The 14,528-nt window shown below is 36.6% G+C and overlaps 1 protein-coding gene across 3 annotated transcripts; it reads left to right on the top strand.

Annotated features, from left to right (window-relative positions):
- Positions 1 to 8,288, top strand: LOC104224981 (carbon catabolite repressor protein 4 homolog 4). Of its 3 annotated transcripts, none has more exons than XM_009776721.2 (10): positions 1 to 125; positions 2,661 to 2,761; positions 2,853 to 2,893; positions 3,496 to 3,545; positions 4,208 to 4,277; positions 4,388 to 4,509; positions 4,991 to 5,118; positions 6,410 to 6,557; positions 6,671 to 6,818; positions 7,694 to 8,288. In XM_009776721.2, exons 1-10 carry the CDS (start codon positions 67 to 69, stop codon positions 7,997 to 7,999), a joined length of 1,173 nt encoding a protein of 390 aa, XP_009775023.1. In that variant the 5' UTR covers positions 1 to 66; the 3' UTR covers positions 8,000 to 8,288. The 3 variants fall into 3 exon arrangements, with proteins under 3 accessions (XP_009775023.1, XP_009775022.1, XP_009775024.1); XM_009776720.2 differs by having other exon boundaries at positions 4,991 to 5,121; XM_009776722.2 differs by lacking the exon at positions 1 to 125 and adding an exon at positions 1,975 to 2,552 and having other exon boundaries at positions 4,991 to 5,121.
- The last annotated feature ends 6,240 nt before the right edge of the window (positions 8,289 to 14,528 follow it).

The following is a 14,528-nucleotide window of genomic DNA, read 5'->3' as shown; positions in this document are numbered from 1 at the left end:
ACCTAAACTGAAAAATAAGAAACCATAACGGCTCCTAAAAATCTTAAACTCTTCAAAACAAAACCAATGTTGAAAAGCTCAATCTTCTTGCTTCCTCGTTTTCCATTATCTTCTCCGTCTCACAGGTACGTTATATCTGTCACCCCTGAATCTTTTACACATCTCTCTTCCTTGTTCTTACGTATGAAGTTTCACTGAAATTGAAGATAACTGTAGCCCAAATGATTGAATACATTATTGGGTGTCACCTGTTTGATGGTTTGCCACACTGAACAATACTATGTGGGCTAATATTGTTTCGGCTACATCGATAATTTGCTTATGCTTTCAAAAGTAGATTCCTTGCCTCTGCTGATGGGAATAAAGTGTCCATTTTATTTGCTAAGGAGGGAAACGAAAAGAATAAGAAAAGGAAAACAAAAATTATATCTCTTCCTTTAGTACTCTTAGTGATTAACCACGAGATAGAAAGTAATACCGTTGGTTTCGGACTATATTCGATGATAGGTCAATTTAGGTGAAGCTCATTTTAAACCGGCCAAATTGTAGCCCAAGTTAATCCATAAGAAAACTTTGTGTATATTTCTCTACCTACACTTTCACACACTTTTCAATGGGTATGTTTTGGGTGGGTTGATTTATGATGCATTTTAATCCAAATTGACATAATCTATTTTGGCACTACTAAACTTTGGGCGAGTTGCGTAAGACCCATATATTGACTCAATCTATTTTGACACGGCGCAAATTTAGTCCTACCCACCCGCTGGCACCTTGATAGAAAGAAACAAATGGTAGGGCAAGTTCTAAAAACAACAAAGCAGGTTCATATTGTTATGGAGCAAAAATCATACATTTTAGTGCATTTCTTACTAACAAAAAAAGAAAATCTTATTGCATTTCTCAATAGTATTTGACCATTTTTAATCCCCCTAAACTGTGCTCCTTTTGCAAGTTAGGTTCCCAAACTATAAGTGCTTAGCGTCACCCCTGAAGCTTTTCACATCTCACTTCCTTGTTCTTACATATGAAGTTTCATTGAAGTTCAAGATAACTATATACAAATGATTGGATTACATTATTGGGTGTCACCTGATTGATGATTTGGCACACTGAACAAAAGCTATGTGGGCTAACAATTCAAGATGATATTTTGTTTCGGCTACATCAATAATTTTGCTTATGCTTTCAAAAGTAGATTCCTTGCTTGTGCTGACGGGGATAAAGTGCCCATTTTATTTGCTAAGGAGGGAAATTAAAAGAATAAGAAATAAATTATATTTGTTCCTTTAGTACTCTTAATTATTATCCACGAGATAGAAAGTAACAGTGTTGGTCACGGACTATATTATTGATAGGTCAATTTAGGTGTAGCTCATTCTAAACCGGCCAAATTGTAGCCCAAATTGATCCATAAGAAAACTTTGTGTATATTTCTCTGCCTACATCTTCACACACTTCTTCAATGGGTATGAGTTGGGCGGGACACAATCCATTTTGGCACTGCTAAACTTTGGGCGAGTTGCGTAAGACACATATATTGACTCAATCTATTTTAACACGCGCAAATTTAATCCTATCCACCCGTTGGCACCTTGATAGAAAGAAACAAATGGTAGGGCGAGTTCTAAAAACAAGTTCATATTGTTATGGAGCATAAAATCATAATTTTAGTGCATTTCTTACTAACAAAAAAAAAAATTCTTATTGCATTTCTCAAAAGTATTTGACATTTTAAATCCTGTAAACTTGGCTCCTTTTGCAAGCTACACACCTAAACTATAGGTGTTTTTATAGTTTTATTACTTGTCTGATCTTCCCTTTTTCATATCTATTACCACTCTGAACGAAAATCTGGTGGGAAGCGATAATCACACCAGCCATGTTGATTTTTTAAGCACATGCATTTTTTTAAAACTAAATATTTTTCTTTTTAAACTTCTGCATATTTAAAACCACTTTTTTTCCGGCCAGGTATGTAAAACGCCTGGATGGAACTCTATTCTTCTCAGCGTTGCTGAAGTTCTAAATTTTAAACACATGACATTCTATTCCAAATTAAATAACTTTTCTGTTTAAACTCATGCACTATTTTGAACCTATATTTTTCCTGCCAGATCTATAACAAGCTTGCTGGAATTTCATTTTTTCCAGCGTAACTACAGTTTAAATGTTAAACACAGTTTTTTGTTTTAAATTAAAGAACTTTTGCTGTTTAGCTCATGCAATTTTGGGAATCTATTTTTTCTGGTTAGGTCTGTAATAAGTTTATTTCTTTTCAGTCAGACCAGCATTTTAAACCCCCCAAAAAAAGCGAGAAATAAAGAAAAAGAAAATAATACGCAGCTAGAACCAATAATCATTGTATAGAACCATGTGGGAACTAGTTGTTGGAGGATAAAGCCACATATAAGCTGCTTTTCTCCTTTTTTTGCTCCCACGCTCAGCACAGGAGTTGACACCACTTTTATGTCACTAGGCACTCCAGGATGGTAATAGTTACGGGAAAAGGAAGTTCAGGGGGTAATAGAAACAATCCATAGTTTCTGTGTGTAAGTTGTAAGCGGAGCCAATATAGTGGGTTCTTATGTATTATCTCCTTTTAAGTTTGATTCAAGACTTCATTTTTGTTTTCTTTTCTTTGTTTCTGCTATCTGCAGAACAATTTGTTTTACCAAAATGAGCACAGCACCTGGACCTTTGTCTCCAAAATTTATTCCTGTTGAAACGAGTGAAATTACTTCAGTAAGTAAATCAGATGGTAAGTAAATTACTTTAACATTCCTTTTCGTTTTTGTATGCTTTTGTATATACATCTGATTTAGTGTTGTACTGATTGTCTTTTGTTGCAGGTTTTAAGTTCAGTTTTGTATCCTATAACATTTTGGCTCAGGTAATTACTAGAAGCAATTCGTTTACTTTTATTCTTTTTATAAAATACATGCAAGTAATATTTCAGTAATGGAAGTCAAGTGCTGCTTTATTAAATTATTTAGCATCCTTATGACTAATACACTGGTAAAATTTTTATCTTGATGTTGAAAACCAAGTGAACAAAGTATTTATTCATCAAAAAAATTAGTCTTGTGAGTTTATTCTTTCGAACTTTGTGAACGTAGCACATCTTAGAAAAACGAACAAATGAATGTCAGGGGAGAGAAATCTGATCCAAACAAACAGAATTTAAGGCCTTCTTTTTTCAAACGAAGAATATGAGGTCTCTTCCTCTGTTCACCTGTCGATGAACCAAAGTGTAGAGCATACATATCTGGCAGGGAAAACTTTTATCGATGCACACAATTGATGTTATGTGCTTTGATTTGTCTTTTCAAACTATATTGCGAAATTCAAGTGATATTATCTCATACCTCGACAGTTGTATACTGAAATGCTAGTTAATTTTGGTTGTTCTTACAGATTAAAATCATTTGACCTGTTGGCTTGTATGGATTCCATTTCCCAATGTTTCATGCTTTTGAGATTTTTTGATTGTAGGCATATGTAAAGAGTGCTCTGTTTCCATACTCCCCAGCGCCTTCTCTAAAGTACGTCATCTATATCCAAGTTTTCGTTTTCTGCAGTTCCTATTCACAGGCTATTGGATGTTGTTTCTCTCCACCCTTAGAAACTGCAATGTTATTGATGAAATGTTTGAGTGGACCCAAATTGACTTGTTTATAGTGAATATGGAAATAGCTGATACTCCAAAATGATTTTCTATGTTGCACTAAATTATTATATTCTTGGCCTTCAAGCAAAGGCAGATGCAACGTTATTGCACCAAGTTTATTTGAATCCGGTACTTTATGCAGAGAATAAATTTATGCGTAAAAACTCACTAAAATTGCAACAAGTAGTGGATTTGAACCCATAATTTTAACAATACAATTAGTTCAACGCTAAGAACCTTAAAGGTTGAACCCATTAGCTTAAACCTTGATTCGCCTCTGCCTTCAAGACTATCCAAAAAACGCTTCGAGACTTGGAGTCAGGGGCATATGACTTGTATTGGATTTCAGTAATTCTCGAAGCTAGTGTCAATTGCAAGATACATAGTTGTTTAAGTCAATTTTACTTGTTTGCTTAAAAGCATTGTAACTTGAAGTCATGTTGACCATGATTCAATAAGCTTCGGTAAAGACAAAGTTTTAAACTTCTTTCTTTTACTCAAATTTCGGAATCAACATATCTTATGTGCTTGTGTCAGGTGGAAAGCCCGTTCACAGGCAATCCTTACAGTACTCAAGAGCCTTGGGACCGATTTCCTTTGCTTACAGGTTTGAATTGTTTGATAATTAAGATTTAGTAACATTCATTCATCCATTGTCCTTCTAACAACTTCTAATTTCTTCTAGGTTATCTTTTGATCAATTGTTTTATGTGCCAGGAGTTGGATGAATATGATAGCTTCTATAAAAGAAATATAGAGAGTTTTGGTTATTCAAGTATCTACGTCCAAAGAAGTGGGCAGAAGCGTGACGGATGCGGGATCTTTTATAAGCAGGATTGGTGATCTAAGCTCTCTTTTTCCCTCAACCTCTACTATTGAAAGAGATGCTAAGCTGAGCAATGATATGATTTGTATTATTTGAGGAGACTTTCTGGTCATCTTATAGATGCATTGTTTTTGAGAGTACTATGACATGATCATGCACTAGTTTCTAGCTACGAAAATAAGCTGATTAGTTTTATGTTCACTTAAATAAAGCTTTGACGTTATATCCTGGCAACTTCAAGGGAGCCAAAATATGAGTAATACTGCATATAACTACATTTTATGTCACATCATTTCCTCTTACCCCCACCACCCCGGTAGCTTAAGTTACTCCCTATCATACTAAAGTTATATCGTAGCATCAGTTAAGGACTGAGGAAGTTCTATATCAGAAGTTCTTATGGTTTGGATGGATATGTTTCTGTAACTTCTTCAGGCAGAATGAAATATTTCTATAAAGCTCATTTTATCTGAAATTCTATGCTATTCTAATAGTGCAGAGTTGGTCATTGAAGAGAAGATAGACTACAATGATCTGGTACCCTCAATTCAAGATGATACTGCTTCCACAGATAAAGAGGCAAATTTACCTGCTGGTGGAAATAAAAAATTAGAGTCAAAAGGTGGTATGCTCTTGCTTTTGCCCACCTCGTGTTTGTCACTATTACAGATTTGGAGCATGCTCTGGTATCAATTTGTCACATACAGACCAGGGAAACATGTCTTTATAATGTAAACTGCTAAAATAAACTCTGTCCAACGTACTCGAATGAAATTGCAAATTAAAGTGATTCCTCTTCTTGCTATCTCTTTTTGTCCTTTTTCTTTTGGGGGTGGATGTGGTGTGGTTTAGTACTGCAGTCATAGCTATTTCCCTTCAAACAGTTGATGTATGTTTAACTTTCATGTCTATGGCTTTATATCATAACAAAGAGGGGCAAAGAATTTGAATTGCCGAGTTGCGATAAGATCCAAATATTCTTGTACAATTAGAATTAAAAGTTTTCTATTTATGGAACTGGTCTTGAAAAGCTGAAATAGTATACTTAATACCTTCTGAAACTCAATAATGGAATACTGTTGGAACTTGGAAGTTGACCTGTCATTGTTAGCCTCTAATTTAATGTAGCGGCTCAATCTGTATTAACTACTCCATAGAAACTTCCATAGCAAGCTCTGTTGTATCATGTAACTTGTTTTCAGAGCAATATAAGTGACACTTTCATATCCTATTCAGAAACCTTGATTGGCATTGCATCCATTTAATCTTCTTTCATAATGTCTGAAATAGTTTAAACCTCTTGTGTTGGGGGTCGTATGTTAAAGTATATTTAGTAGCAACAGCCAATATGTGATGGAAGATTCATATTTATTTTTGATTTGAGGGTTTTGTGAGGAAAGATGCCCATGGTAAAAGAAACATCCATGGGTAAAACCAGCACTAATAGTGTGTGATTTGGTTTTTGGATTGGGCAAATTCTGGTGCATTACGTAGCATGGAGATCTTGCTAGTTGCCAAAGCAAATTATCTAGTTACTAGCAATTGTAAGATTCTCCGTATCTGTTGCATGAATAACCTTTTCCATTCTTAGGCGCCCCTGCATCATATTTCTTGAACTATCGGCAGTATGGAAAACCAATATTGGATCTAAAGCAACACTGTGTTTTCGGATAGGCTCTGAATGAAACTTCAGTCAAACAGAATTATCTCTGTCACAAATTAAATGACTTGAAATTTGAAACTTAAAAGGGGAAGTTTTTTACACATCTCATTTTTGGGAGGTGAATAAGGTGTTGTGAGGTGATAGGGAAGGAATTTGTCTTTGCTCCTGAATGCACAAATTTGATGGGAATGGGTGCTTTTCATAATCCAATCACCTTTGTAACTTGTGATATATCTCATTCCAATTTCAGATGTCAGTTCGAAAAACAGCCAGGCAGATCGTGGAGACCTAAATGATCCTCGTATTAGATTAAAACGTGACTGTGTGGGTATTATGGCTGCCTTCAGGCTGAAGGATCCTTGTCAGCTTATCATTGTCGCCAACACTCACATTTACTGGTATGCTCATTGTCCATTGTTTTGGTATTGCAGCACGTTTACCTGGATTTGTGGAAACTGGTTTTTAATTTGTTAACTTTATACACTGTTGATGTATATTGATGATACTACAGGGATCCCGAATTGGCCGATGTCAAACTTGCGCAAGCTAGATACTTGCTTTCACGCTTGGCTCAATTCAAGTTACTAGTATCAGACAAATTTGATTGCTCGCCTTCTGTGGTTGTTGCCGGTGATTTCAACTCCACTCCTGGGGATCAGGTCAGCTAGCCGTTTGTTTTCCTTTCGAAACATTTGGTCCTTTTGCATTGTTATTGGCCAAGCTATTGAATAACACTGACTCTATCTAAGCTGCATTTGTTTTATTTGATTTCCTCATATTCTTTTAGTAGGGATCATTTTTCCTGTTAATAAAATTGTACCTTGAGCCTAACTCAATCTCAAGAGCTAACTCTTAAGATGAGGATTCTCCAAAGTCAGTATGGAGACAACAACGAATTTCCTCAATCAATTTGGGACACTCTAACATCCTTGTTGTGCTAGGGATGGACATATTGGAGAGTGGATATCTACCATAGGAGCCCAACATTAAGAAACAAAATATGTTAGATGGGTCTGGCTGTACTACCATATTAGATCTTGGGCCAAAGTCGACTCCAAAAACTAAATCATGAGATGATGATTCCAAGACAACAACCCTCTCTCAACCAATGTGAGAATTCATATTACAGTTTGTCTAGCTTCTGGCTCTCCAGACTAATTCATAGGCGATAGTGACGTCCTAACTTATCCAACTTTCAAACGAGGGTACCTAGTTTGTCTAACTTGTCTACGTTTAGACTATTAGTCAGTAGTCTTGTCAAATTGTGATATACACCCAAACTACTTTCTCTTGTCGTCTTGATAGTTGGCAGTGTCTCATTTTTGGTTTACTTTGATGTTTGGTGTCCAAGTAGAGTCACTTCAACTTTTGGATTCAGTATTTGTCAATTTCATTTTCAATTATTCAAGGCGTACCTGGATTTTCTTGATGAAAAATATTGTTCTGAGTTGTTTTCCATATTCCATATATTCGTTGCCGAAAGTGAAAGCAATTGGTGTCTCATGTAAATTTGTTTTGGTTCTTGCTGTTTCAGGTATATCAGTACCTTAATTCAGGTTCCTCACTAGTGGGGACTCTGCCAGAGAGCTCAGATGATATGCCGATTCCATTGTGCAGTGTATATGCAAGCACTAAGGGAGAACCACACTTCACGAACTGCACTCCTGGATTTACTGGAACTCTAGATTACATACTATTTTCTCCTTCAGGGGATATCAAACCAGTCAGCTACCTCGAACTTCCAGAACCTGAAGCCTCAGATGTACAAGGTGGTCTACCAAATTACTATCATCCTAGTGATCATCTCCCAATTGGTGCTGAATTTGAAATAGTTCAATAGATTTGTGGTTATGGTCCTCTGTAGCCGTCTACTGATTTTTTATTTATTATTGTTTATTTATTGTTAAGTATTATTATTTTATGGATTGTCTGGTCTCTTTATCTTGCAGTCAAGATTGAGGTGTATAAACAGTCATCTTAACGTGCAATTGATTTGTAAGATTTTCTGTTTTTTCTGGTCGGACCTTATCGACTATCTTAAATGTGTTTAGGATGGAATCGCTCTTCATTAGTCCGTTGAAAATGACATTTTGGTAGTGACTAAAATGAGAAGCAAGTGCGTTTGGTTATTGCTTTGTTCTTACAGGACTCGAAAATTTTCCTTATTTTTAAGAACTCATCATAATTATCCTTTTGTAAAATTACTTTTTAATTAGCTGACGTTAATGTTTTATTTTCAGTTTCACTTTTTACCTGGTTGCATTGAGAAATTTTATTTTGGGTGAGACTCACCCGTTGTATAAGGCCACCCTCTATATTTGACAAGTGTGATTGTGGGCCCATTTACTGACATAGAGAAAAAAAGGTGAATTGATGGAATGTGGGCCACCTAAAGGATTAGATATAAATAAAAATAAAAGTAAATTGGACTATTGTCCCACGTAAAAGCCACTATCTCCATCTGAATTGAATTAAAGAAGTTGAACACTTAAAAATAAGAGCTTTTCGGTTTTTCCACTTAACTCCCAAAACAAAATTTGTCCTTAAACACCGTTTCCTCATTGCTATTAATCTAAACCTCATTCTGAATTATTTAGTTATTTAAATAACCTTTAGTAATAATAATTTGACGTTACTTTGTAATTAAAATGCATAAGGATCAAAATTTTAATATAATTAAGAAAATAACTGTTAATTTCCAAGTATACATCCAAGTTCTAGCACACCTTCAACTTCAAGTTGTGAAACACGATTTGATAACATCACATATACTACCCTAGTTATAATTATCTCTTTAAACAGTAATTATGTTAGTTGTCCAAAATACTATTTTTATATAAAATAAATTTTATTAGAGAACTGCACAATCTTAATATAATTTATTCAGGCACATGACCTTAAGGGAAATATGCATGAAAATTCGAATTGCGAAACCTAAAAACTAAAACTTATTAAGAAAAACCCATAAACGAAAAAAAAAAACAAATAGAGAAGCAATTAGTGTATAGCAAGTTCGATTTTCTCTATAATCAAATCAATAGAAATGACTGGCTTTAGCTTTCAGGATTTTATAGGGAGGGAATATTTTATAAGGGTAAAAAAATTAAATTAATTGGACAAAACTCAAGCGTTTTTAAGCCAAAAAAATAATAAGTTAAGATGCACAAATTATAAATTTTAATTTGTTTTGAATTATTTTAGCTTAAAAGTACTTGACTTAAAATTACTTTTAAGTTTATCAAATACTAAAACAAGTCATAAACTGCTTTAAGTTGAATTGACAAGCTTTTAAGTCAATTTAAATTTGACTTAAAACGCTATTAGAGCATATTGTGGCAGTTTGAAACCGCCACTAAACGTAAAATAAACCGCTGCAATAACATACGTTTTTTTTGTAGTGATTAAACATCCTCTTAATGATAAAAATTTGTATTAATCTTATTTTAATTTTATGGTAAATAATATTTTTATAATGATCTTGCAGGTTAAACATGGTAGCAAATGAATCAATATGCAAAAGTAGTCAATGCTAGTGACTACTTTTTTGTACTTCTGTATCAAATGAGAAGCATTTTATTGACAAAATATGTATAATATATTTCATATTTATTTATATCAATGAACAACCTCTAAAGGTTCATTTTTAAAGCTTTGATAAGTTAAGATGGTTTTGAAAAGATACGTACTTTGATAATGAAAAAGAAGAAGAAGACAGATATATACAAAATTATAAATTTTATGTTTGGTGGTGATCAACAAAATTATGGTAATTAAGGAGTGAAATGACTTTCATATTTTTCTATCCATTCATTTCCCTCGTACAATATCTATTTAACTATCTATTTATTGAATATATGAGTAGGAGTGGCATCCAAATCAATAACAAAATCACTTATTCTTATTTGTTAATTCAAATTTAACCAATGTCAGAAAACGGGCCCCACAATCACACTTGTCAAATATAAAGGGTGGCCTCATACAACTTTTGTTGGGTGAGTCTCACCCAAAATAAAATTTCTCGGTTGCATTGAACTTCCTCTTAATATAAAGTGCTATTTGCAGAAGTCACTCCAAGTGATAACTGTTGTACCACACAGTAGACCTGCCTTTTGTACATACATATTTATGTCTTTTTCCCGGAATATTACGTCTCACGTGATGTAGCTCTTTCGATTGTTGATTAGAAAAGAACGTAGCTCCTTATTTAACGGTGATTTAGATGTTAAAATAAATCAGTGGATCTGTTACGTTTCGATTCTGAGCTTGTCGGTGGATTCTCTGTATTTATTCAAAGAAGTTATCATCATAATTTGATTATTTTTGAATTCTAGGTAACCGATTGCAATTCTTCCACTTTATTCAAGTTTGAGACTGTACTTTGCAGTTTTTGTTTGACCAAAAATATTAAACCTTTCTATTAAATCAATTAACGAAGAGAAGAGGAGTGAATCTTAGTTAAGGATAATGAATCTAGACCAAATGACAGATAGAATAGGTAAAATGAAAGGCGTTGGTTAATATGTTTGGGTCGCTTAAATGCTCATAAATGCAACAACATAAACGCGCAATCAATTTAAGTAAATTCGATCGGCATAATCATAGGAAGTTGCTACCCAATTATTGAGATCTTCCGGAAAGCTTCTTTCCTCGATAACCAGTATGGAAAGAAGAGAGATATGAGATGATTAAGGAATCTCTTAACCTTGTCAATGCAGAACAACGATGTATACTTCAGCAATGCAATCAATGAATAAGGCCTTTTTAGTATATTCTCTCAGATAAATCCTTTACAAAGTGTTCTTTTTCCCTTTTCGGATCCCCTTTTCTTTACTAACTCTTCCTATTTATAAGAGACAGTCTCCCAAGAAATCCTAAAAGGTACAACATAAAGAATATTCGAAAAGCATATTCTTACTGTCTCCCCCTAAGTTTAATCTACCGTTAAAATCTCATTTCGACTGACCATTCTTGGTTGTCGTCCTTTATCACAACGACCATTAGGCGTTATGGCATGATAACCTCGTTCCTCGTCTTACTCGGTTACTGTCGTGGTTGCCAAATTTGGACCCATACAATTGGTCCCTCCGCTTGTTGAGGTCGTGGCCCTACACGTCCTTGATAAGCAGATATCGCCCATATCCGCGTGGAAATTTGGCTGTTGAATTATGCCGGTTCGACCAGAAAAGAAAAAACGGTATTTTCCATGGTATCCTGGTTGGTGTAGCTCATCGGGAAATGACGTCACTCCCATGTGCGTCATCATTACGCATCTTCTCGAGGTAGCGACTGATGGCTTGTCGCTTTGGTTTTGGTGCCATTGGCAGCCTTCCGCTTCGATTTTAGCGCCACCCAACCCTATAAATAGGTGGAGATTTTGTTTTTTCAAGAACTTTTAGCCATTTCCTTTCTTGTGCATACATTGCCTCCTTTGGTCATCTCTTCTAGAGTCTTTAGCTCAGTTTTTGTGTTTTCTTCTTCTCATCTTTTTCGTTCAGCCACCATCCCTCATTCTACGATTCACCATCATACCTTCTATTATCAAGATGCCTATAACGCACCGAACACGCGAGGAGATTTCCGAAGCCACTCCGTTATCCATGGCACCTCCTCTAAGTGGCAAGGATATGGCAGTCGGAGAAGGGGATAGTTTTCTTACCGTAGATGAGATACTCCCAAGGAACCCTATGTCTCGGAATGACTTTCACAAAGAACCTGCTTCTTCCCCTATTCTGGTGATCTTTGAAACTAAGCAGGCTCACCTAAATGACCTTCGGTCTGTGTACAACCTTCCACCCCACATTAAGATGGTTCCGGCTGGGGGGGGGGGCTTGTGGAGGTCCATAGACCGGGATATTTTGCTTTCTACATATACCCTTTTATAATCGGTCACACCCTCCCTCTTCTTCCGCTGGCAGAGGAATTCTGCCGGTTCTATGAGGTCTGCCCGACGCAACTATCTCTGTATACATATAAAAATTTTCTAGTACTGACGAAGTATGCAGAGTTGGGGGGTGTGAAGTTGGCCTTCATCACCTTTTACACTTATTTTCCCCGAGTTTTCATAGGGGCACCATGATACACTTGTGCCATCGTGGGACCAAAGGGTTGGCGGTCGGAACGGACGACCGGGCGAGCCACAAATTTTGGCACATATACTTCTTCATTAGAACCGAGCACCTAGTTTCGAACCTCACTGGATTCCCAAAATGGTGGAATCATAAACGTAGGTGTTGTACTCGCTGTTTTCGTTCTTTCTAATTTTTACTTATCTGTGACTTTCCTGTGTAGCTGTGAGACGTGCACCTCTTCTCGTTGTCGGTATCGAGGACTGGGTATCTCGCGTACTTCCTTATGTGGCGGGGACTGGAGATTGGCCCACTTTCCTTAAATGTTTTGGGCCGAAAATTCCATCCGGTAAGTGTTACTTTTGCTTTAACCTTTGGCTGTTTGTTGTCGTTTATTGATACGATCTCTTCGTGATGATAGGTCGTAAGGCTTCTAAGAAAAAAGCTCCAGTCCCGGCATTTCGCTAGGCCATCGCGTCAACAGGGATGGAATTTGCTCTGGCCGAGTCCGTCCTAGGAGGCCATGCTCAATCCATACTGGCTAGAGACTCTTCTCGTGATCTCATTGTATGGGAAGAGATATCCTCTTGACCCGTCTATCACATCATGGATGAGCCCTCTAACGGGGATGAATCATCGTCGAGGAAGAGGAGGAGGGTAGAGCTTGGGAAGGCCGTCGCCACCGGTACTGGAAAGAACAAAATTGATGCTTCGGGGGCTGCGTCTTTGCCTAGCTCAGGTGATAACTAGGGATTATGATGCATTTTACACTCCTTCTTACTTGAGTTTTGATTAAAAATGTGTACAAAATAGTCCCAAAGGCTTACATGTTGTACTTGTTTGCAAGGTTTGGTCAACAAGGTGACAATTCATCAAAACCAGCTCAAAAAGGAGTGAAATATGCACAAGTACCAAGAACAAGTCCAAGCATAGTGCAACAGGTCCACTGCGGCCGCACTCCATTCTGTGCGGTCCGCAGTGAGGAAGTTGAGAGAGGTGATCATTTCAGACATTCAAGCAATGCGGCCGCAAAGCATTTCATAGGGACCGCAATGGACTCACCGCGGCCGCACTCGATATTGTGCAGTCCGCAAAGAAAGAGTTCAGATTTTGAAGATTTGGAGCTAATTGCCAATGCGGTCCGCGGTCCTTTTTATGCGGACCGCAACAGAAGTCACCGCGGCCGTGGTGCATTTTGTGCGGCCCCCGGTGGCCAAGTTCAGAGAGCAGACTTTTAAACCAAGAAGCCTCATTACGGCCGCACTCGATTTTGTGCGGTCCGCACTATCCTCGTAGGGGTATTTTTGTCCATAAAATTTGACCCAGTATAAATATATTCTTTTCCCATTTTTAGGTCATTAGTTGTATTCTAACTAGCAGCTGCGCTCGTGAACAGTATTCGTTATCTATTTTGAGTAATTTTAGAGTAGTTTTATCATTGAATCTTCAAGTATTAGCTTGTAATAAAATATTATGGGTTTTTCTTCATCTATTTATCAGTTTTCTTCTATTATCATGAGTAGCTAGACCTATTAGCTGGGGTTGTGACTCAACCCTAGTGTGAGTATTTGATGGGTCTTGTGTTTTAGGGTTTGATTGTCTATGGGTGTTTGATATTTGGACTAATTTATGATTTCAATGTTGAATTAGTGGTTGCAAACACTAATGTATGCCTATTTGACTTAGGCTCTTATTGAGAAAGAGAGCCTAAGTCTAGGAAAATTAGTCCAACAATGAATTGGGGCGTATTCAAGAGATTGATAGCCCAAATTAAAGGGTTAAACCTAGAGATAGTAATACTCGACTTGAACCTCAATTGCTTGCACAAATTATCATATCCAATTGGTCTTGAGAAAGTCAATTAGGGCAAAATCACTCAAACTACCGAGAGGTATAGAGTGAGTAGTATCGTACAATGGTTATATCGTAATCTCCAACATGACAACTTAGCCTTTGACTCGAGAACCCATCAAGTGTCCACCTAGGAGAAAGTCACTTCCCTAGTGCCTTCTTAACTAGTAAACAACCTTCAAGTATTTCACTTTTAGCTTACTCTTAGCTTAATTTAGCATCTTAATAGTATAATATTAGAAGTAATCAAAAGACCAACTATGATTAGAAGTGCAATTAAGAGAAATTACGCATCTCTAATTTAGATAGAAACTCAATTCCTATTTCTAGCTCCATGTGGAAATCGATCCCGACCTTCTCGGGTAAAAGTTGCTTCGACCACTCTCGCTACTTTGTAGTGGTGCAGGGTTGGCTTTGATCACCTTTTTGGCGCCGTTGCTGGGGAGCTAACGA

Source organism: Nicotiana sylvestris, chromosome 8, assembly GCF_000393655.2.
Source record: "Nicotiana sylvestris chromosome 8, ASM39365v2, whole genome shotgun sequence".
Classification (NCBI taxonomy): Eukaryota; Viridiplantae; Streptophyta; class Magnoliopsida; order Solanales; family Solanaceae; genus Nicotiana; species Nicotiana sylvestris.
Note: the sequence above shows the minus strand (reverse complement) of the source record. Positions and strands in the feature narration are given on the sequence as shown.

What these genes read in the sequence shown, in the direction of transcription:
- LOC104224981 (XM_009776720.2), top strand. Translation starts at nt 67, where the DNA reads ATGTTGAAAAGCTCAATCTTCTTGCTTCCTCGTTTTCCATTATCTTCT. An exon ending in TTATCTTCTCCGTCTCACAG is followed by an intron (nt 126 to 2,660) that starts GTACGTTATATC and finishes TGCTATCTGCAG; the next exon opens with AACAATTTGTTTTACCAAAA. An exon ending in TCCCCAGCGCCTTCTCTAAA is followed by an intron (nt 3,546 to 4,207) that starts GTACGTCATCTA and finishes TGCTTGTGTCAG; the next exon opens with GTGGAAAGCCCGTTCACAGG.